Source organism: Zootoca vivipara, chromosome 5 (assembly GCF_963506605.1).
Source record: "Zootoca vivipara chromosome 5, rZooViv1.1, whole genome shotgun sequence".
Classification (NCBI taxonomy): Eukaryota; Metazoa; Chordata; class Lepidosauria; order Squamata; family Lacertidae; genus Zootoca; species Zootoca vivipara.
This window is the reverse complement of record NC_083280.1, coordinates 60,567,080-60,591,818: the sequence shown is the minus strand read 5'-3', so window position 1 is coordinate 60,591,818 and position 24,739 is coordinate 60,567,080. Positions and strand designations below refer to the sequence as shown.

The 24,739-nt window shown below is 42.1% G+C and overlaps 1 protein-coding gene across 1 annotated transcript in view; it reads left to right on the top strand.

Moving 5' to 3' along the window:
* Window positions 1-24,739, top strand: part of TCERG1L (transcription elongation regulator 1 like) — a 158,323-nt gene that overhangs the window by 17,233 nt on the left and 116,351 nt on the right. The window contains exon 4 of the mRNA XM_035138259.2: window positions 7,260-7,424. Coding sequence (XP_034994150.2) covers window positions 7,260-7,424 — 165 coding nt within the window. The remainder of the gene's footprint in view (window positions 1-7,259; window positions 7,425-24,739) is intronic.

Genomic DNA, 24,739 nt, shown 5'->3' with positions numbered 1-24,739 from the left:
AAAGGACTGAGAGAGATGTACATGGACAGACAGAGAGATAGAGATCTGTATATAGCAGGCATAGGCAAACTCAGCCCTCCAGGTGTTTTGGGACTACAACTCCCATCATCCCTAGCTAGCGGGACCAGTTGTCAGGGAGTTGTAGTCCCAAAACATCTGGAGGGTTGAGTTTGCCTATTCCTGATATATAGTGCACATGTTTGTGTGTGTGGTGTTACTTTTATCTATTTTTGACCAAATTATACATATTTGTCTAGCTGTTTTTTTTTAAAGTTCTTTATCTGTATTATGAGTATTTTACATTGTTTTATAGAAGCTGCTTAGAGGGGTTTTTTCTGAATAAGCAGTGTGTATACATCTTGCTAAATAAACAAAAATAAACCAGATTGTGGTATGAGTGCTGGCCAACACGAGAGAAGAAGCAAGCAGCAGGAGTTTGTGATAGTGAGATGGGAGCAGCTGTCACTTGCTGCAATCAATGTGAGTCCCTTTGTAAAGGAGGTGACATTACTATGAGGAGTTGGGTTATTTAAGGGACAGAAAATAACCTGATTTATACTACATGCCACTTCTGCTGCAAAAAAACAACAGCAGCAGCAAAAGTCTATTGTTTGGTCCAGAGTAGCCTTTTAATTCACCAGGCTCGGCAACAAAGGTTCCCAAAGCCTTGAAGCCAATGTATGCCTGACAACTGGCCTTAACAAATTCAGAGTCAATCACAGTTATGATTAGATGGTGGACTTAGGAGAGAGTCTAGCCTAACCCAAAACTGTATGCAATGTTGAAGCCTGAGTGCCCTTCATTTGAGAGTGGGGATGTGCTAGTTGTTGTTGTTGTTGTTGTTGTTGTTGTTGTTGTGTTGTTGTTGTTGTTGTTTAGTCGTTTAGTCGTGTCTGACTCTTCGTGACCCCATGGATCAGAGAAGGCAGGCACTCCTGTCTTCCACTGCCTCCCGCAGTTTGGTCAGACTTGCCCCACCTTTAATTACATCCCTATTGTCCTCCACACATTAGAGGGCAAAGTATGTAGTACTCATAGAGACTCCCTGTAAGATAGAGGTCACATTTACACCATACATTGCACATGGCTCCCCGAGAATCCTGGAGATTGTAGTTTATTAAGGGTTCCTGGAATTGTAGCTACAGTTCCTAGGATTTAAAGTCACAACACTTTGGCATGGTTGGAATACAGCATGTGGTAAATTAATATATCTGGTAACACTATGAATTCCAGCATAATACAAACAGGTAATAAAAATCAGTATGGTTAAAAACTGAAGGAATGTTTATATCTTGTGAGTCCCTTTAGCATTATAAAAGACTTTACAAGCTTGCATTTATGGATTTGTGAATTTTTAATTGATTATTACTTTGCATATCTCAGGATTACAATATTGTATTCAAAGTGACACACTACTGATTGCCATTTTATAAGTTTCTAATTTAGTGCATCCTAATGTAGCTTTGCCAGGAAACAAGTGAGCAGAGATGCAAAGACATACATCCTATTTGGGTGGTATCACTCATAAGATTATAATTGTTTGTAGCCAGAGAGAATAACCATGCCTGCTGGCTCCGAAGCCAGGGAGCAATATTGCTCTTTTTAAACACAGGTGACAAGCGAGTCATTGTTTGCAACCGTAGCATGAAGGATGCTTTTAAATTCATGGTTCTATAAATATTTTTTTCTTAATGCAAAGGTCTAGCTTTCAGTAAACTCCATTGTTAAGTGACATTCTCATACTGAACCTTAAAATCATTAAACCACTTTATCAAAATGTGCACACCGTACAGGCCAAGGGAATCATGTGTTTAAAATCCCCTTGACCTTTATGTACAATATTGAAAGCACAGTGAATAATCGTGATCACTTCTGAATGATGTGCCTGTTCCCGTCTGCCCATTTCTAAGGCTAAGCAAACGACTTGATCTAAGCATCTTCCCCCAGATACACCTCACTTCTTTCTCCAAGTCTTTCCTATTCCCCATTGTCGGCCTGGATTTTGCATTCAATCCAAGTATATGCTAGTAAAAGTTCAATGCTCAAATTCTAGGCATGATGCATTCTAGCTTCTTATGGATTGAGAGCATAGTGCCAGTTCCTCTATTCTCTACATTGTTGTTTAGTCGATTAGTTGTGTCTGACTCTTCGTGACCCCATGGACCATAGCACGCCAGGCACTCCTGTCTTCCACTGCTCCTGCAGTTTGGTCAGACTCATGTTCGTAGCTTCAAGAACACTGTCCAACCATCTCGTCCTCTGTCGTCCCCTTCTCCTTGTGCCCTCCATCTTTCCCAACATCAGGGTCTTTTCCAGTGAGTCTTCTCTTCTCATGAGGTGGCCAAAGTATTGGAGCCTCAGCTTCAGGATCTGTCCTTCTAGTGGGCACTCGCGGCTGATTTCCTTCAGAGTGGATGATTTGATCTTCTTGCATGCCATGGGACTCTCAAGAGTCTCCTCCAGCAACATAATTCAAAAGCATCAATTCTTTGGTGATCAGCCTTCTTTATGGTCCAGCTCTCACTTCCATACATCACTACTGGGAAAACCATAGTTTTAACTATATGGACCTTTGTCGGCAAGGTGATGTCTCTGCTTGAGACAGATGTCTTGCAGACAGATGTGTTGCAAGGTGATGTCTTGCAGAGACAATACAAACAGCAGAGTTCTATTAAAGCCCTTTCCTTAAAAAAAACAGTCAGTTCCCAAAGGTCTTCTGCTAGCAGGACAACAAGATGGAGTCAATCTTCCTTCTCTAGGCGGAGGCCCTCTCCCATGTCCCCACCAAGCATGCCTGTGGGAGTGGTGGAACTGAAAGAAGGGCTTCAGAGCCCAGGCTGCCTCATATGGGAGACCAGATTGTCTGGGCATAAGCCGTATATGGCTTTATAAGTTCAGGTGACACACTTACAAATCCACCTTCAGGACCATCCTGCTCAGAGGGGCAGGGCAAGGGTAGAGGGGTTGGCGTCCCACACATAAGCTAGCACCCCCTCCATGGAAACAATTTAAGAATGCTTAACAGGGCTATACAGTTTCTGCTTAACGCAGAGATGTTCAAGTGCTCTGCGTATGTTGCCTACCCCGAGCTCGATTTCGTAGGTTTCCCTCAAGCAGTCTCCCAAATGCGTTACAGTACCAACAAGGTTGCCCATGTGATCATTCATGACATGCATATCAGAACATATCCTTGACACAGTGGGAATTTGCCAGCATTGCTCCAGAAAAGTACTTGGTAGAGTTCTCTCAAGGTTAATGGAAGTTCTTTTAAAAGAAAGTGCAGAGGTGGGGGTGCGTGGTTGTCGCTTCTAACGAAAGATATCTCTCTCTCTCTCTCTCTCTCTCTCTCTCTGTCTCTCTCTCTCTCATTACTCACTGAAGTTTCTTAGGCTCATCGGTTTCCCAAATATTTCGTTTTTCACATTTGTGAGAGCCTTCTAGCATGTTGGCAGCCAACAACTAGTTGAACTGACAGAGAAACAGCAACAACAATCAATATCCATATGGCAGAAGCCGGCAATAGCGGCAGCAACAATTAAGAAACATGCAGCCAGACTTGTTGTAGCAAAACAAGAAAACATATAATCCTAACAACCATTAACTTCAAATACAGATCTAGCCGGGACTGGCAGCTCTCACTCTATTTTTGCAATCCATCAAATTTTCTGAGCAAGTGGCATGTTTTCTGAGGAATCTGAGACAGAAGAACCTAATCAACACATAGCCATCAGTAATCATGGGAGCTGCCGAATCATTTTTTTGGGGAAAAAACAGGAACAAACTCTATGCTAAATGTCTACCTTTCTGCTTCTCTTTGGTTAGACAGGCTTCCCCCTTTCTCCCCCGAGGCCTTTAATTCACAAACTCCATTTATTCTGTCTTTGATTTCAAGTGCCGGCCATATTTCACTGAAACATAGGAAGCTGCCTTGTACTGACTCAGAACATCAGGCCACCAAGCTCAGTATTATAACACAAAGCAGCAGCTAAGATTTTCAGACAGGAATCTTTCCAAGCCATACCTGTAGATGTCACATCAGGAATGCAATTTGGGATCTTTCACCATTGGATTGTGCGCTCTACTGCTGAGCAATGTCCTTTCTTCTATGCTATTGTAATTGTGTAGTGTGTGAGTGTGTGAATGTGTGCCCAAAGTAGCAAGATCGCTATTACAGAAACCAGGATAATCCACTGAAATTGGCCTTCCTAATAAAAGAAGAACCTAACAGTCAAATTAGTTACTTTCTGTCACAAGTGCTTCTTCCTAGACCACTCCTGATAAGCTTGGTAGGGTTTTAAGACAACATAGTTATAGCCAGAGATGGTGAATTACATGATATAGTTTTAGGTCCATTGTCCAAGGTAAGAACTTCTAGGAAGAAAAACTATGCCTAGGAGTTCCAACGGTTTCCCCCCAATACAAGCCAGTTCCCCCAGGTAGCTATACAATGTGCCTTATGAAGAAAGTCAACTGAATACCAAATTTCAATAGGTTCATAATCACATGAAGGGTGGTCTTAACTTTTGGCAGTTGCATCACTTCCAGTATGCTAGGTTCAGGTAGGTAGCCACATTGGTCTGACACAGTTGAAATAAAAATAATAAAAACAATTAAAAAATTGTCGAGTAACACCTTATAGACCAACTAAGTTTGTTCTGGGTATAAGATTTCGTGTGCATGCACACTTCTTCGGATACACTGAAGCAGAAGTTACCAGACCCTTATAGTGGGAGGGTGGGGTGGGGTATTCCTCAGAAGGGTAGTAGGAGATGGGTGGTTGGCTCAATGGGTATGGTAAACCTGTTGATGACTTCCCCCCCCCCTTGACTTTGCAGCCAGCCCTTTGATCTTTGGTTTTTGACCATTTCGGAAGCCGAACGGTCTTCCGGAACGGATTATGTTTGAAAACCGAGGTTCCACTGTATTTCCATCTCTGCAACATCCGTATTGATGACAAGCACTTCTCTAGTTCAATAAAACAACCAACCAATTCTAAAATCCCAACTCTGCATCCAGCAGGGGAATCAGCCTGATTTTGATTAAAACATTTTTATTTATAAAGTGAAATATGCAGAAAGCCACCTGTCCACCTTAGTCCCAAGAGAAAGATGAACAAAGTTCTGAAAGCAGAATAAGGCTGCTTAAAATTAGATTTGGAATGCACTCGAGGAATGGTAGCAAGTCAGGTGGTTGTTTTATTTCTCTTGCATCTTTTCTGGACATATACCCTCTTTTTTCTTTCTACATTTTATTTGGGGTTTTAAAAGAAAAAGTAGATCAAATGCAGCCTGTGACATCTAGGCCAGTTCATTATTAAACTTTTCACCTCCTTGAGCAGATGGACTATATATTCCCAGCAATCATGTAGGTAATGGCATCAAAAGAAAATCTGTCATATATATATATATGTTGCTAGGAAATGCCTAAAGTCATGACTCAGATCAAACAGGGCTTTTTCAGAATTACTACTCGCCTTCTATTGCCGGGAGGATTTCCGCCTGAACTGAAAACATTTGCTAAATGATGTAATAAGCTAATGATTGCTTAATTTTTGAATGCAGAGCTCAGTGTAGAGAGGGTAACAGCTGTTGTTTGTCAAATTAACTTTCCTTAAGTTTTTTTACTATCCATTTTCCTGTTGATTTAGCATACTTAGCAGTGATTAAGAACCAAAGGTCTCCTCCTAAACCTGTTTTGTAGAGGTAGACGTTATGCAGGAAAAGGTTAATTCTTCGTTGTCACAGTACTTCCCAGTCCTTAATGGAATCAACTAGCACATCTCTTCTGCTCTTAGTTAGAAAGTTAGAAACCCTCTGATAAACGTATTCTTTTGCTTCATTTGAGGAGCAAATATAAGGATCATTTCACATGCTAAGGCTGTGAACACACCATAAAGCACGCACCCTCTAAATCCTGGGAACTCTAGATTGCTAAGAGTGCTGGGAATTGTAGATCCATGATGGGTACAGTTCCCAAGATTCTTGGATAGGGAAAATATAGTGTATATGTAGCTACACAGAACCAGGAGGTAAAGACCAGACCATTAGGCCAAGCGGGGCACTGCCTCACTAACTGCAGTCTGCCCTCTGCCAACCTCCACCTGCCACCAGCTTCCTCCTTAGCCTTAGTGCTGCCCCTTGTACGACTCAGCCAGGAGGAGGATGGGGACAAAACTTGAATTAGTTGGTTCTGCCTGTGATTAGCTCTGGCTCTACTTAATATTGGTCTCCCTGCCCTCCCAGTCCCAATGGACACTGGCCACTATGGTGAGTAGGCAATTGTTAGAGTGTGGTCTGGGGGTCTGAGCTCCATGTTTTGTGCAGCAGCCCTCATAAGTGCTGCCTCTTTCCCTATTTTAAAATTGGTCCCCCTTTTAGTTTTAGGGTGTCTTCATATTAATTTTTCAGAGGCAAATATATGCATGCATTAGCATATGCATTTTTATGCAAATTTGTACCATGAGCTTGTGTCCAAGCTCTTTCAGTGCCTAGCAGCAGCAGCCCCTTCAAAGAGGCTAGCGTTGGCTTGCTACTGATCATACACTGAAGAGGAGCTGCACCCCATTATAGCTTCTTGGCAAGTGGACCACTGGAATCTAATGTGTGTTTGGAAATGCATTTTATCACTTTAATCGTTTATATTTTCAGATGTACACCTAAATTTGTAACGTCTGAAAAAAAAATTCATTGTTGCCAGCTGTTCAGTTGTTCTACTGGTTGGTGAATTATTCTGACTTGTTTTTAGGTTTTTTTTGTTAATTTTAATTGTAAACTTCCTCAAAGTCTTCTGATAAGCAATATATTAATAGATTTTTTTTATAACCGATCATTTATTATAACAGATTTCTTTATATTTTGTAGAAAGCAAGGTGCAAAGATGTTGCATGCAGTTCCTTTTCTTCCAAGGAGCTCAACTTGTTTCATAGATCAGCAGTGCTTTCAATCTATGTCTTCTATATTCAAACCAAACTTTCTATCCACTCTTCAGCATCTGGTTATTGAACCACATATCTGATACATTGTGATGAAGATGTGGAAAACATGGTATTTAGGTTGTAAAGGTGTTCCATGGACTACAAAAATGGGAATATCTTAACCATGTCAAAGAGATGGAGAAAGCAACAGCTTTGATAGAATTTTTCCTTTGACTCCTCTGGGACTTTTGCAGGATTAGGTTGCTGAGTGCATGATTTTATGTGAATGTCAAAAAATTTCAATGTTCAATGAATATAATGCAAATCATACTTGGTTATCTCCTAGGTGGGTGCCTTAAACAAGCTGGCAGCAACCAGACCATTGCATTTGCAGCAGCCATGGTATCAGTAGATGCAGATGCCCCTCAGGGACCATCGACAAGTATCCAGCCATGCCGTGTGCTGACTTTGTCACCAATCAGAATACCAGTTTTGACATCACCTTTCCCAGGTATGATCCATTTCCCTTATTTATCATTGTTAAACATTAAAAACAACAACTGTGGTTTGCAAATTGGTAGACCAAGACATACTACTACATTGTAAAGTTCCTGGTGTAGGTTTCCAAAGTAATTGTGGTGGAAGTTGGATACTGTAAACAACATCAGAGCATTTCAACTTTGACGTAGATCCTGACAGAATTTTATTCTTCCTGGTCCAACTTAGAACCCAATATTGTTCCTGTGCAATTGATTTAGCTTTGTCTTTCCATTTATCCTATTCCCAATAATGGCCCCACATTTTGAACTCGTTTTGGGGGCATCCGTTTTGATATTTCCATTTGTGCCCATTGGTTGCTTGAACTGTATGATCCTTCAGTGATTTCTAGAAAGTTGGTGGTGTTTTGCGCGGTCAGGCGGAGTCCCCTAAAACCCCAGACAGCCCCTGAGCGGAATAATGACACCAGACAATGTTCTATGGGATTAAAATTGGCCACAACTTTATTAAGATTCAGATGTAGGGGGCTCAGGTAAGGGGCCAGAGCAATCTGCTCTGCATGTAGACAGTCCCAGGTTCAGCCTCTGGCATCTCCAGGTAGGGGTGGGACAGAACACCTGCCTGAAACCCCAGAGAGCAGATGCCACACTGTGTTGACAATACTAGACTAGATGGACCAGGGTCTGACTCAGCAAGAGGCAGCCTCTGATTGAAAGCTATAAAATGCCCATCAGCCTTGCAATCTGAATGACAGACACACTCTCCCTCTCCCTCTCCCTCTCCCTCTCCCTCTCCCTCTCCCTCTCCCTCTCCCTCTCATGTATTTATTACTTGAAATAAGCTCTCAGAATGACTTACAACAGTCAATACAAAATATCCTTATTTGGCCTATCACCCTCATTCCGTGTTAACTAATAAACATCTTCTGAGGACTTTCCAAGGGCAAATGAGCCGTTCTTTAATCAGTGCAGGAAAAACAGCAGCCTCAAATCCTATCACGATTTCTGCCTCCATTCTTTTATGCAAGAGGCTCCTTCCATATCAATGGAGAAGCATTCCAGTGAGAAGCAGTTGTCATACTAGATGCATTTTTAATGTACAGCTATTATAGCATGTACTCCATGTGAACTACCTAAGGCTTGATAGAAGATTACCACAGCAGAAGAGCTCTTCCATTTAGATAACTGGCTTGGCTTTGCAATGATAAACATGTCAGGTTTCGACAGCAGTTGTTTTCCTCAGGAAAATAAGGCAGATAGGATATCAAATGGCATGTTAGGAGTGCCTAAGCAATAAAACCATTATCAATCATGCACAAGAAATTGCATTATTCATAGATATCCTCTTCTGCAGAATGCACAATAGGACTTTTAAAAAAATGAAAACAGATATAGCTTGGATTGTGTAAACACCTCTGACTTCAAGCACCTTGTTTCTTCCTGTCTTCTGGTTCACACTACATTATTGGTGATCTTCTGTAAGAGATAGAAAACTACAGATGTGGGTCGAGGCCAGCTGTCTTGACTACCTGGAGCATGGTGGACCATTGAAAACTTACCTGAAGCCCAGATCCTGTAATACTAAGAGCTAATGGTCTAGGCTGGGGGGTCCCTAAACTGTGGTCTGAGCTTTGTTCAGGTGGTCTAGGATGTGTGTGTCAAAATACAATTAAAAATCATATAGCATCTAGCCTAGTGCATTAGAGTAACTACAACATGCAAAATAATAATAATTAAGTAGTCTGCCAAGACTCTCATCAATTTTCACATGGTCCATGGGGGAAATAATTGGGGAACCACTTTTGGAGGCCATTGGACCCTTGGCAGGAGCTTGAAATGACTGTACATGTGGACTCTCTGCCATTGACCAATTATTTAGTTAGGAGATCTGATCACTACAGTCCATATGGCTGTGGTTAATGACCCAGATTGGCACCCTATCTTACCACATCTCTTGGAACTGCAAAAAGTCCACAATGCAGCCCTGAAAAAGATATACCTGTCCCCATTCCCCTCCCCCTGCCCCCGAGTTTGCTTCCCACAATTCCTATTTGGTGCTACAGGAAGGAACATGGATTATGGGAAGCTTCCTAGTGGGTATGCCTTCTGTCGCTAATTAGGTGACAACGGTTTCATAGAGCAGGAGCGAAATGCTAATTACTTAAGCTTGTAAATAAATCTTCCATAGCAAAGCAAGCATGGGATACAACGATAGCTGTCTAATTGAAAATCATGTTTCCAGGATGCATGATGGCAGTAAATAATTGTAAACTGAGGGTGAGTACATATGACTATTTACCAAGTGGTAATTTACCAAGATATGCTACTTGGTGAAGTGGTCACCTCCGTTGTAGCCACCTTCCTGGCAGGGAAGAGAATTTCAATATTATTATTATTATTATTATTAATTAATTAATTAATTAAATTTGTATACACCCCTAAACCCACAAGTCTCAGGGTGGTTCACAGGATAAAATCACAATATAAAAACACAAAATACATATGTCTCTTGTACATGATCAGAGATTTGGGTGGGGTGGGGAGCAACACCAGTGTTGGAAAGGCAGCTCAACCTCTCTGCATTCACATTCACCACAGCCATCTAGGCATGGTGAACTTAATGGTTGGATTATTGCAGTGTGTTTTTTGCATACCTGCCAAGTTGCTGTCAGAGAAATAAGGGACCGGGTCAGATATAGCGGACCAGAAGTAGCGCTGCCGCCATTTTGGAACTGGGCAGAGCAGCATCAAAAGTCGCTTCTGAGCATGCTCCGCCCAGTTCCAAAATGGCTGACGCACCAGAATAAACCGGGGGGAAACAAAAAAATCCGTTTTTTTCAGCTAGGAACAGCTGGAAAAATGGAGATTTACCGGGGAAAACGGGAGACTTGGCAGCTATGGTTTTTTGTGGGGCTGCCCATGTTGATCTGGAGGCTGCAGCTGGTACAGAGCATGGCACCTAGGTTGCTTGTGGGGGCAAACTAGCACCAGCATATGACACCTGCCAATTTGCTACCCGGCCCAAGTTCCAAGGTGTTGGTGTTAAGATATAAGTTCCGCTATACCTCAGGACCAGGTTACTTGAGAGGCTGTTTTATTTCTTATGGTCTGTGGGAGTTCCTCTGTGAGTTTCACTATGGTCTGTGGGAGTTCTTCTGTGAGTTCCAAAGATCTCAAAAGTCCATTCTGCAGTAACCTATAGCAGGGCTTTTAGTGTGACTGCCCCTGTTCTGTGGAACAGCATTCTTTTTGAAAGATGACAGTCATCTTTGAGAGATGGCCAGCACTTTCTGTAAACAGCTGAAGGCATATTTGTTTCAACAAACTTTCCCAATGGGGACAAATAGGTCTTCACTATGAGTGTCCAATTCAATTCAATTCAAAGTTTATTGCTGCTATAAGCCCAGATAAATATAAAAACATAAAGCATAAAATCACAGAGCATAAAGCATAAAAGCACAAAATTCACAAGGAACGCAACAGCAGAAGACCGTACCATGGCCATCAAAAATAACCATAAACACAGGAATATTAAGGCAACAGTCGGAAGGATAACAGAAGCCTTTAATAGTCATGTAATTGACCAATTCGCCTTTTTTTAGGACAGAACAGAGTTTAAAAACCTTGCCACCTGCAAGTTTGTATGAGGATCATTGTCTTGCAAGATTAGGGCAAGGTGTGACTCTACTGGCGAATCAACCAATTTCTGAATTATTGGTCTTAGTAGGTTTGCCCGAGCATCTCTGTGCAACAGACATGTAAAAATTATATGATGGAGGGATTCCGTCAACTTATTGTCGCAAGCGCATAAAGCAGGAACTAGACCCTTGGAGAATCTATGTCTCAAAACATTGGAAGGAAACGCATTAAACCTCGCTTTAATAAATGCAAATCAGTGGGAAGCAGTGGAAAGGGAGGATAGATATGTTGGAATATGGTGTATTGGAGTAATGCCTATGTTCCGAGGTAAACAGGACCCCCCCCCACTGAGCGTGGAATTACGTTGTAACTCAATGTCGTCCAGTCTTTGGTTGATAAGTCATATGAGTGTCCATTTGCTAGGGTTTTAGTTTTGTTTTCAATGCTGTTTGTTGTTTAACTGTTTTTAATTATTTTATGTTTAAATCGCCTCAAGACGGTAGTTTAGAAGGCAATTAAAAAATTAATTGTAATAACACTAACACTGAGAATAATAATAATTCACCAGAACCTTTGGAGTATGTGCAAATAGATTGAAATTTGAGGGAATCCTGAGTTTAAATGGACTAAGCAAGAGTGGTACCTGGTAATAATTAATATGTATGCATAATTTTGGCCCAGAAACAAATGTCTAATTGGGACTTAATCCAACTTCAGAGGAAACTCTTCTTATAGTAAAATATGTGGAGTACCCATTTTCTCCTGAAAAACACCTTAGTCATGATATTTTCCCATTGAACTGTGCGGTTGACAAGATATTGAAGTTAAATTAAAGTTCCTTCCCCGAAAGGTAAAAAAAAATGGTCAATTGGTCAAAAAGTAGTACTCTGCTGTCAAGAACAAAATTACATTTCTGTTTCTCTGCAGAACTTAATGATTGGGGAAACATCAAGGAAGCAAATAATCTAATATAGAGCTAATCCCATGTGGAAAGTATATTTTACAGCCAGTCTGCCTTTCAGTTAAAAAGATCAGTATGTCGACATTTATAAAGCATGACTTATTGCCCTCAACTCCTACCAAAATAAATCTTTGGAAGAAGAATGCCATCTGTGAACCCCAGAGATTATTGTATTTTCATTATCCAGTTTGCAGAATAATATGATAATGAGCTCTCTTTTCATATTTGCCATCCATAAACTTTAGAGAGGGCAATCTAGTCATAATAGAAACAAACAAAATGGAATAATATAAGAACATTTCATTTAACACTACCACGTCCTGTCTTTGCATAGCAGGTTAGATTCTGAGGGAATAGTGTTACAGGAGTATATTGAACAGTTAGTGTTTTGCTCTCCTGTAGTGCCTTAAAAGAAAACAATATTTGTAACATATATATCTGCTTGTAAGTTAATGGCACGACTCCATTGCACATCAAGGTGGCAATGATGATTATAGCATTCCAGTTGCAGTTGTTGGCAGCTAGACATGTATTAATTGTTTTTGGATGTGGATGTGAACTCTCATTTGTATCACAAAGTAAATCCAGTCAGTTTAATTGGGCTTGGGTGAGCATTGCAACATCAATTTCATGGAAACAGATGCACATCTGTGTCAACAACTGGCACGAGGGGCTTCCTGCCTGCCTCTCTCTTGCTTAAATGGAGCATGTCATAACAGTTGATAATAATGTTATGCGGAGACCTCTGGCAAAGGCTTTTGGGTCGAGGGGAGGAGGGAGGGTTACAAGGTAGTGAGTCCCCCAACCCTCTAGAGCTAACCCGGGGGGGGGGGAGCTGCAGGGGACACCATTCTGTTGGAAACTGCTCAGATTGGCTGGACCAACCCAGTCAGATGGGCGGGGTATAAGTAATACATCATTTGCTTGTGATGTTCTGCTAGTGCAGGCATCCCCAAACTGCGGCCCTCCAGATGTTTTGGCCTACAACTCCCATGATCCCTAGCTAACAGGACCAGTGGTCGGGGAAGATGGGAACTGTAGTCTAAAAAAAAAAGGAGGGCCGAAGTTTGGGGATGCCTGTGCTAGTGCAAGTCTCTTGCTCTAATAGAATGGGAACATTAGATACCACCACCACTAATAATAATGTTGTTAGTAACAATTTTTGATTATTACTTAATGATGATGATACACCATCTCCACCCATCAAGAGGAATGTCTGTGTAGAGGTCTGCAGGCAACCTGAAAGAGGACGTTTGCAGTGCTGTTCAGACTGGGAGAGGGAGGAAGAGATAAAGGATGCTTTTATCTCCCTCCAGCTTTCTCTACCATACCATATCGTGTTAGAGAAGCACCAGCCCCGCAACAGAATATTTTATAGCTGCGTAAGCATGGAACTCACAGTTCTTGAGAGTGAGAAAGGTATTCTTTACCCAAAGTTTTCCCATTGTTATTAACTTCACAGAATTCTACTCCCTCCCGGCAAATTTAAACCTCTCGTCCAGCTTTATAAGCCATCAAAGGCAAGTTTCCACATCTCCATTTTCTGTTGGGGGGCTTGTTTTCAGCAGACACCCCTGTGTCTCAGCTGCTCTCATTCATTGTCCACCATAAGGGCTTTGTGGATGGGCAGATGGTCTATTTCTGTCATTGGCTGTTAGCCCTGATGACTGTGTTCTACCTCCAGCTGTTGGATGTCTCTGAATCACAGGCTGGGAATCACAAACAGGGAGGGTGTTGTTGCACTCAGGTGCTTGCAGATTTCCTACAGGGATCTAGTTGGCTACTGTGAGAACAGAATGCTGGATTAGATGGGCCTTTGGCCTGGTCCAGGAAGGTCATTAATATATCAACTCATGCAGTTGGCCTGGTTTCTTTGGGAGCTGGGCCAGTACTTTTGTTCTAATTCCTTTTGGACACTGACAGAGAGTGGGAAGAGCAAGTGAAAAGAAATTGCTTCCCAAAATTCATAGAATCATAGAATCATAGGGTTGGAAGAGACCACAAGGGCCATCCAGTCCAACCCCCTGCCAAGCAGGAAACACCATCAAAGCATTCCTGACAGATGGCTGTCAACCCTCCGCTTAAAGACCTCCAAAGAAGGAGACTCCACCACACTCATTGGCAGCAAATTCCACTGTCGAACAGCTCTTACTGTCAGGAAGTTCTTCCTGATGTTTAGGTGGAATCTTCTTTCTTGTAATTTGAATCCATTGCTCCGTGTCCGCTTCTCTGGAGCAGCAGAAAACAACCTTTCTCCCTCCTCTATATGACATCCTTTTATATATTTGAACATGGCTATCATATCACCCCTTAACCTTCTCTTCTCCAGGCTAAACATGCCCAGCTCCCTAAGCCGTTCCTCATTGTTTCCAGGCCTTTGACCATTTTGGTTGCTCTCTTCTGGACATGTTCCAGCTTGTCAGTATCCTTCTTGAACTGTGGTGCCCAGAACTGGACACAGTACTCCAGGTGAGGTCTGACCAGAGCAGAATACAGTGGTACTATTACTTCCCTTGATCTAGATACTATACTCCTATTGATGCAGCCCAGAATTGCATTGGCTTTTTTAGCTGCTGCATCACACTGTTGACTCATGTCAGGTTTGTGGTCTACCAAGACTCCTAGGTCCTTTTCACATGTACTGCTCTCAAGCCAGGTGTCTCCCATCCTGTATTTGTGTCTTTCATTTTTTTTGCCCAAGTGTAGTCCTTTACATTTCTCCTTGTTAAAATTCATCTTGTTTGCTTTGGCCCAGTTGTCTAATCTGTTAAGGTCATTTTGAAGTGTGATCCTGTCCTCTGGGGTATTAGCCACCCCTCCCAATTTGGTGTCATCTGCAAACTTGAGCAGGATGGGAAGGAACAGAAGAAAATGCTCAGATACACTTAAATAACAAGATCCAGATTTTAGAAATCAGCCAAAGAAGTAAGTTTTCTTCCATAAACTCTCCCTTATAGAACCAATATAATTACTGATGTAGAATAACAGGAGAGTTTTCACCTTCAACAAGTTTCCCTCTCGAAATACATTAAAAGTTAGTCTTCGCCTTTCATGATAGCCAAAGGCTGCTCCTCCATGGAATCATGTGCTTAACTGGGCTTATGCATGCTTAACATGGAATCACTGGGCTTAGGCATGCTTTGGATTGTGGCCAATATCAATACAAATAGCCCAGAATCAATCACACATGCAAAAACCTCATCCAGTATTGGCTGCTTAAGGTTTGTTCTCTTTCTCCTGTTCCTCCCAGTAGTGAGATGCAGAACAGGCTCCCTAGGAACTATGGTTTGCAAATTAGAAGGCCAGTTTGGGGGACATACATTCTGTTGCCTGTAACATCTCAAGAGAGCAGGCTGAATTGTTCTGGAAGTGGAAAGCTACAATTAATTTGGAAAGGGAAAGAGGGAAAAGGGAAATTGGTCGAAGGGAAAATTTGCATGCACTTCCAAGGCTTTGTGTAGTATCTGTGATTTGAAAATTGCTTTGTCCATGAAACCCTTGGGAAGAATCTGTTGATGCTCCCAGGGTGATTAACGGAGATAATAAATAAAGCAAGCAGGAGGGCTGGGGTGGTGCTGCATGTGAATCAATACAGAGGCAGCTTATTGTAAGGTGTTTTTTTTGTTTTTTGTTTTGGTCTAGCAAGGAAGCTTGAATTCTCCATCACTTTGACAGCAGTGTAGCTCTATAGAATTTTAGTTAGTGCTGAACTCAAAGGAATTGATGTGTGTATGTGTGTGCATTTGGTGAACATTACATAAGTGTGCTTTTATTGCTATATTTAATGAATATTTTATACCATTTTAAGTAGACCTCTTAAACAAAATATAAATATAAGGCTCTCTCCCCCTTCCACAAATTTTCTCGCTAAGGTACACACTTCTTGAAAATGTACAATGCCATCCAAGTATGACCTGAACCACCACAAACTGGTTCCACCCACACCTCAGACAGCCGCTGTAGAAGGAAACCATGGCTGATGGTACTGAAAGCTGCTGAGAAGTCAGGGAGAATTAACATTTTCCCTGTCTCTCTCCCAACATAGGCCATCATACAGGGTGACCAAAGCAGTTTCTGTGCCAAAACAAGGCCTAAACCCCAACTGAAATGGATCTAGAAATCAGTTTCCACCTAGATGCGCCTGGATCTGCAGTGCAACTGCCCACTCAGGAATCTTGCACAAGAAGGGGTGAATGGCAACTGGCTGGTAATTACTTAAATATTCCGAATCCAGGGAGGGTTTCTTGAGAAATGGTTTTGCCACTGCCTCTTTCAAACAGCAGGAACCACCCCTTCTCACAAGGAGGAAATTATAGGGCTGCCATATCTTGAAGAGCAAAACAGAGGACAGCCCGAGTCACTGCCAGACCAAGCTGGGGAGAGAGGCATGCAGGCATGCGGGGCTGCTGCCACTGCAGCATCATGCCTTTTTTCCTGGCTTGGGCTGGCAGCAGCCATGGCATGCAGAACAGCCCAAATGAGAGCCGGAGCTGGAGCTGCCCGAGTCCCCCAAAACTGGACATTTCCTTCAAAATGTAAAAATCCAGCCAGATGGGCATGCTGCCCACCCCCAAAGAGGATATGTTTGAGTTTTCCCAGATGTATGGCAACCCTAGGCATTAATCACCTCCCTGGCCCAGCCGACTGTCCCCTCCCTGCCACTTTTTATCAACCAAGAAGGCCAAGGACCAGAACCCTGGCAGATCCAAGCACCTTGTCAACATCCGCAAGCTTTACTAACTGAAATTCATTCAACATAATAGGACTAGACAGTGCTCTAGACACCTCTTGAGTTTCATCTTCTGTAACAATGGTGTCGAGGTCCCAGCAGATGTAAATAATTTTATCGTCAAAATGCTTTGCAAACAAGTCATAGTGAGCTACCCTTGGCTCCATCACCTCCAGGCTAGACTATAAATGTCCATTCCTACTTCCTTTTTATTTTAGTTAATTATATCCATATTTCTAGGTCACTTTTCTGCCCAAGGGCCTCTACAATGGAATCAAAACAAGCCACACCCAAAGGATACAACACAACACCGCATCCATGCTGAACAGCACAAGTATTGCAGCTTCCTGCTCTTGCCATTAAGGGTTTGCTCTTCTTAATAATTATATGCTATGTAGCTCAGTGCTCTGGCATGCAAAAGGACCTGGGTTCAATCTATGGTGTCTCTTAAATCTTGGAAAGCTGCTGCCTGATGAAAGTATAGACCAGGGATAGCCAATGCGACTACACCTTACCATTGGCCATTCTGGTTGGGGGCAGATGAACAATGCAATTGTCTAACAACATCTGGAACACATCACTTTGGTTTCCCTTGGTGTAGATAATACTGAGCCAGTGTTTCAGGTACAGTACTTTATAAATAATAATTATTATGTAGCACATATTAATGCATAGGTGTTTAATTCAACATGATAGCCTTAGGCAGCAATACCACCATAGCAAGCAGAAGTGGAACTGGGGCAATGAGCTGATATGAGCTCCAGAGAATGCTTCAGAAACAGGTTGGGTTGTTAGATCCAAGTCTCAAAGCGGTTGGGTCTTGGCCAGTACAGATCTTTTCAAAATACTGCCTATACACCTGCGCTGTACTTTACATGTTATAGGTACTGCGCTCATAAGATTATGTGATGCCATGCTTTATAAAACAATTGTTATCCTTATTTATCTTGCATTGTGGATTTAGCAGGTGATGATTTTGCACATCAGATGGTATTTACAATGCCATGATCGTTCCCATTTTAATTTAGAAGGATTGATGTTGCATGGCTTGTTTGCCACAATTCTCTCTGTGTCTCTTTTTAGCTGCTCTGGATTTTGTACTTATTCCTTTGTCTACCTATTCATAAACCAGGCAAAAGGGTGAAATGTGCCATGGAAGCAGGGTTTTCCCATAGAGATCTGACTGGAATTACAATAATAAGAAAGAGGCAACTCTTCAGTGCATCTGCCTATTATAAAATATGCTCTCTTCTAGAAAGCAAAAAAAGAAGGGGATTTATTTGCTTATTATTGACCTACATGGAACTTTCAGAGTTTTTTAAACATAAATTTCAGCTGCATTCCTAGCCCCGCTTACCTGAGAGTAAGCCACCTTAAATTCAGCACGATGTAGTTAGGATGGTGTGAAACTGAAATGAGTTTAAGGGTCTAAAATACACAAGCTTTAGAATTTGATTTGCATTTTGGGAACAAAGGACACCTGGAATAGAAATCCATTGTTATACATTTTACATTTGCTTCATCATGCTAGCCAAAGGATAACTTTACCTGTTACAAAGAAGAATTGTGGTATTTATTGTCCTACACCCTCCTACAATTCACCCATTTCTGGAATAAGAAAGGTAAAATACGGCGTGGTTGTTATGGACTCTTGTATTGTAAATTAGCAGTCAGTACAAATATTAAAAAGGCGCCATCTGCCATATAAACCATTTGCCACCTGTTCTCTTGCTTTCAGACTTATTTAATGGTTTACATTTTATGTTGTAGCTTGCCACCGAACAGCTGGGAAGTGACTAAGTATTTTTCTTATCCGTAACTTAACGGCCAAACAACACTACATGTTCAAAAATGCTTCTTAATACCAGGGATGTTTCCACATGGACTTTCGTGCACTTGTCAGCTTGCCTCATTAGCAAATTCTGCTGACAGCAAAACAGGATTTTAATAGCAACCATTATCCAAGTATTATCGGTGGCTGTGTTCTGGGAGAAATGTTCCTCCTCTGCAATAAACAAAGCCAAAGACCCTTTCAAATTGGTCATAATACTTATGACCGTCTCGATAAGTGGCAGGTACAAAATGGTGTCACTAGTTTTATTGCCAGTCTATAAGATAGCTGGAAATTCTCTTTTCTCCATGTTTAATCCACCTGTTGCTGACCACTAGGAGAACTGCTATTCAAGCATGGACAATAGGCTTGTCATTTGAGAGCCAGCATGGTGTAGTAGTTTGAGTACCAGACTTGGACCTGGGAAACCGAGGTTCAAATTCCCACTTGGCCATCCCCACCAGGGAAGATGGGGTGAGTGAAGATATACATTTGGAACAGGGGGGGGGGTAGAGAATAATGATTTGTTTTCATTACAAGCAGGGGAATCAAATGAACCTTACCCTATGGTTGAAGTGGGAGTCAAAGGCCATTGTGATGGGGAATGGGGCCCACTCTGAATCACACCAGGCAGGTGCAGGGGCCCTAGAGGGCAGCCTACACCATTTCCTCCCAAGGGGTAGGAGGAGAATAGCAGTGCCTCCTATTTTCTGAGAGGCTGCTGTGAATCCTGCTGCCTGAGGCGGTCTCCTCACCTTGTCCCAAGTGCTTGGCTCTTGATCTGAAAATAGATTCACCACCTTAGCCCCAGGAGTAAGTTTCACGGGATTTAAGAGGACATGCTTTAGGATAGACATGCATATGTTTCAACTCATAAGTCTTCCCCTCAAATATTTCTAATAATTCAATAACGGCAAATGTCGATCATTTGTGGCTAATTTGCTAATAGATGAAGAGGAAAAATCCAGCAGTTCATTTATTCGTGGCAGGTTATTTGCCCAGCATTAATGCAATGTAATGGAGCAAGCAAATGAATGTTTATAGTTATTGAGTGATAATTTCCGTCTCAAAATAAAACTGGAACAAGTGTCTTTCAAATTAATATCTGTTATAATATTAAATTGGCATTCCTTTAGACTGCTTGTACACTTCTGTCACAAAACTAGCTTTTGTCTGTGAATAAAAAAAGAACACATTCAAAACTTCCAGCATACAACTGGTTTAGGAATGCAGCCTTTATCCTTTTGAAGTTGAAAAGGATTTCAGCTTCAGCCTTCCCTTTGGTGAAAAGCACTGGAAGAGCTTGCTCAAAGTCTTTTTTCATCTATATTATACGAAGTGACTTCAATCCAAGTTCTTTGGCTTTACTGGACAGTGGATCAAGCTCTTTGAGGGCTTAGAGAGCTGCCATACACCAAATCTGACCAGAAGTCTAACTAGCTCATCATTGGTAGGCTAGCTTTTCATGGAAAGTTCCACAGTAGTCCTAACAACTTTCAAAAGCAGCATGGTAAGGCAACTGAGTAAAATAATGTGAATTCCTCACTTTGACCAATGGATCCCCATTAATCATCAAGTGCTATGGCACCATAGTGGAATAGCTCTTAACAGAGTCGATAGCAGAAACAGTGCTACACAGAGCAGACTTCAGGGGACCGTATTTCATTGATATGACTATCCTTGAAGCAAAATACCTATATTTATTTTATGTATTTATTATAAATGTTTATAGCCCACCCTACATCATATAGTCCCAGAGCAGGGTGTAGAAAGAGGTAATTTGACAATTTTAAAGCATAGTGTAAAAATATCTATTAAAACTGCACTTGAAAAATCCTTTGAATTGCAACATTAAAAAGAAGAAGAAAAAGAAACAGCTGCAGATGGTGGAGAGCTACTCCTTTCATACCCCCCCCCTCCTATCAAAGGTCTGAGCAACCTATAGAAGAAGGAAAACTCTGGTCCTAAACCTCCAATGCTTTTCAGGGTATCTTTGGGAGAAGGAAGCACCTCTGGCCTCCACACAAATCCAGAGTGGAGTTCCTAAGATGCTTGGATGGCACCTTCTATGCTGACATCTGCAACCAAGCTGGTGAGAAACACATTACTCTGCTTTCCTTTGGACCACATCAGTGGGGCAAAGAGGAGGGTCTTGTCATCTGGGCAGCCTAGGACCTCCATACACACTGCCCAGGCTTCTACCAGGAAGGTCACTTTGGTGCCGCTAATGCAGCAGTTTGACTTTACCCCTAGAGGTGCACTCCATTGTCTCTCAAGACAGATGCCAACCAACCAATAAGACTTATTGAACTCAATGGAGTTTAGTTCTGAGTAGGCACAAATAGGCATGCTCCTGTTAATAATGTGCTGGGCCATTTGTCCACCTAGCTCAGTGTTCTCCGTGGTCTCAGGCAAAGGTTTTTGGCAGTTCTGAAAACCTTTCATTAAAGTTGTTGGGACTGAATCTAGAACTTTATTTGTACAAAGCATAAAAATATACTCTATGAGATGGGCAGAGCCAGGTGTGCCAACTTGGCTCCACAACTGTGGGTGCCTGACCCCTTCATGGGGAATTTTGTGGGTGCTTGGGCACCCAGGGCCCCAGGGAGTTGGCAACTATGGGCAGAGCAATCCTAAGTCACCAGCTCCTTGTGTCAGGGCAGAAACAGTTGTTGTTTTTTCGAGGGACCCATATCAGGTCTCTCTCTGAAAGCAGGAGTAGCAGAGGATTCAGTGGTTTATGGCCAGTTCAACTCCATTTTGGGCAACCTCCCTCCATCAATGATGCTTCTTTCAGCTGTGAGAGGCTGTCAGAGAAGGATGTATGCTTCATTCTAAGCCCATCCCTGCCATCATGTGGGGCATGGAGTAGAATCACACCTTTTGTTTTACTTGTAACGTGAAGCAAGGCTAAGTGGAGGCTTGAGGTCTCTTAATGGTAGGCAGATCTGCTGCAGTTTACCTTGTATCAACAGTAGGTCATTTCAGATGTTACTCTTTTCAAGAAAAAAATGGGGAGGTTGTCACACAACCTCTGTTTTATACAATCTCCAGGTACAAAATCTGGTTGTATTTCCCCCTCTGAAAATGAGCTTCACATGTCTCAGAAGCTACAGAATGTATTGTTTATTTCCAGAGTCTCAGCATAGTTTACTCTTTGCAGATTGATGACCTTAGGCTGCGGCTATAGCAATCTTAGGGGACTGGGACATGATCGGAGATGCACTCTTCGACTCACTCCATCTCTTTCCAGTGGTGCTTATTGTTGATAAAGTGTTGGTTTCTGCACATGAAATATAATGGCCCAAAACACCCATGTCAGCAAATAGTAGACGTTAAGCCCATTTTCTACAATAAAAAGAGGAACAAATGTCCTGTGAAATGGCTGATATGAAATGCTTTTTGTCCACAGGTCATTGAGACAGTTAAAATCACAAAGGCTAACACAAATGAAATGACAATGGGGAAAATATTTTCTGGGGAAAGTTTGACAATGAGCACAAAAATTGAAGTCTGTTCAAGGTGGTGCCACAGTTAATGGAGGTTTGATCGGCAAGCCTTTTCTGTAGTGGCATCATTTATGTGGAAACACCACAACCTGCTTCTGAACTTAGGCAGACACTGACAGTATTCTGGTGATGGATTGATTGATTGAGTGCATTTGGATCTCTAAGGAGCTCAAGGTGGTACACATAGTTCTTTCCCTTCCCGTTTTATCCTTACAACAACCTTGTGAGGTAGGTTAGGCTGAGTGTGAATGACTGGCCCAAGGTCACCCAGTGAGCTTCTTGATGAAGAAGTGGGGATGGGGACCCTGGTCTACCTCTGTATCACACTGGCTCTCTTATTGATCAGTTCACTAAGCAGTAGTATCTAAAAGAGAAGTAATCAAGTTGGTGGTGGTGGAGAAAAGTCTGCTTTTGAAACAAAACAATTAAACCTGCACATACAGGACTTTTCTTTTTCCTTTCACATAGAGTGAGAGGCGGTGTGTGTTTTTTTAGCACTTTGAGATTTTATTATATTATTCTTAAGAAATTGATTTCTGCAGGGTGGCGGATGATCAAATTCCTTGTTAAATATTCAGCTTTGGATAAAAAAAGATGCTGACGTTTTCATTTTTATGGGTTTTGAGTGTTTATAGGTTTTGCTTGTGAAACCTAAGCCTGTGGTTAGAAAGAAGCCTCATTGTTTTCACTTTGGCTTATTCCCAGGTAAATGTGTACAGGATTGCAGCCTTCATGATTTTCAGCATCATTTAAATACCCCCATTTACTTTGTCAGTTTCCTATATTGCTTTTTGGAAGGGTTAGAGAAGCAGAAATAATATATGATTACTGAGTGTGGTCTCCACCAACATTATCACATTTGCCAGGAATTAAGAGCTCCCACTTTGAATTACTGCCTCCTGGATCTATTTCCAGGCGGCAATTTTCACAATTATTCCCCATTAATTTGGAATTACTGTGTTTTCCCCTAACAAACGCCACTGCATTTAATTATTTCAACTGCTTTTCCCTATACATTACTAACTCAATGACCCATTGCCCTCGTTGCTGAGTGAAGACAACAAACAATAATTGGAATTAACTTGGACACATTTTATTCAGAATCTGCATGGGGTATTCAACTTAACCTGTTAGTGCCTGAACTCCCAACACACTGCTGTAACATGAAGCTGGCCTATACTTAGTCAGACCACGGGCCTGTCTACGTCAGTACTGTCTGCACTGATCTTGCAGTAGCAGTACAGGATTTTAGGCAAAGGACATTCCCCGACCTACCAGGAGATGCTGAGAATTGAACCTGGGACCTTCTGACAAAGAAGATTGTTGTCACTAGGCTACAGACTTGTTACATGCTGCTGCAGGAAAGGTTGCCTGTCTACAAGCACTATGACAGAGATGAGGGTGGGGCAGGATAGCAGCACAGTGGCAGTGCCTGAAGTCCCAGAGAGCCACTGTCGTTCAGTGGACAATACTGAGCTAAGTGTAACAATTTATAGGATTGTGTACATGTACAAGGTAACTCCATATGTTTCTATCATGGTGGACCTCCAGACATTTTTGGTCTGAAGATCCTCATGTGTCCCATCTTTGTTCTATGGGTAACTCCACTCTGACTTGGAGCTGCATAGTGAATGTTACCTCCTAGTCACACCACTGCAGGGGAGGTTCTCAAGACACCCCACTTCTGAGGTGTCTTGAAGACACCCTGCCACCTGTGAAGAAAATATCCCAGGGTTCTTAGAAGTCATCCATTTCTTCTTCCCCAGTTTGCACTGGTTTTCCCAGTGGTCGAAATGATTCATACAATAAACAAAATATACAAATGCTCTTTCTGTTGCATTGGAATATCAAAGGAGGATTTCCACTCAGTTTCAAGTGTGAGTGTCCAAATCCAATCCATTGCCCCATTTAAAAAAGTATGTAGTCTGGTCTGCTGGTGCGGGGGGGGGGGGTGACCCAAAACCATTTATGCCAGCAAGCACATCACCATGACTTTCAAAGGGGTGGAAGTAACAGTAGTTAGTCTTTAGTGGTAATAATTTGCTTGGAGGCTGAATTCACCATCTGAACTGGAACTGCCTTCTTCCTTCAATTCTTCCTCCGTTACAGAGATGAGAGTCCTACAGTGCCTGGTCTGTGTCACGTGGATTTATTCACTCCACAGAATTAATATTGTGGCTTCACGCTAGCATTGCCTCCTAGGAATAACATCACAGCAAGTGGGATGGCAAAACTGGTCCTATCCAACAACTATAAAAGCAGCACCTACAGAGTGACTTCCCCCCCCCCTTTTAATGAAAGATGGGTATATATCCCTTAAATAAATAAATAAATGTGCAATTAGCAAAAACACTGTCCTCTATATCGAGGGGGTGGGTCTTAACTAGATTTGTCCTGAGGACCAACCCCCACATGGTCCACATGCACACACACAGGACACCCCAGAACCCCACTCCTCAGATGATCAACTGGGGGGAAGGGAATTATAATCTTTCCCCTCATCAAATCATCTTCTCTCCCCTCATCAGTCTGATTATTGTGAAGCAGAACTGTGCATTCCCATCAGGGTTCTGGGCTTCATCCACCTCAGTGCTGTATTTGTCCCCCCCCTTTTTTTTTTTTGCTCTGCTACTGCCCAACTTTGAGAGGTAGGTGTGTGT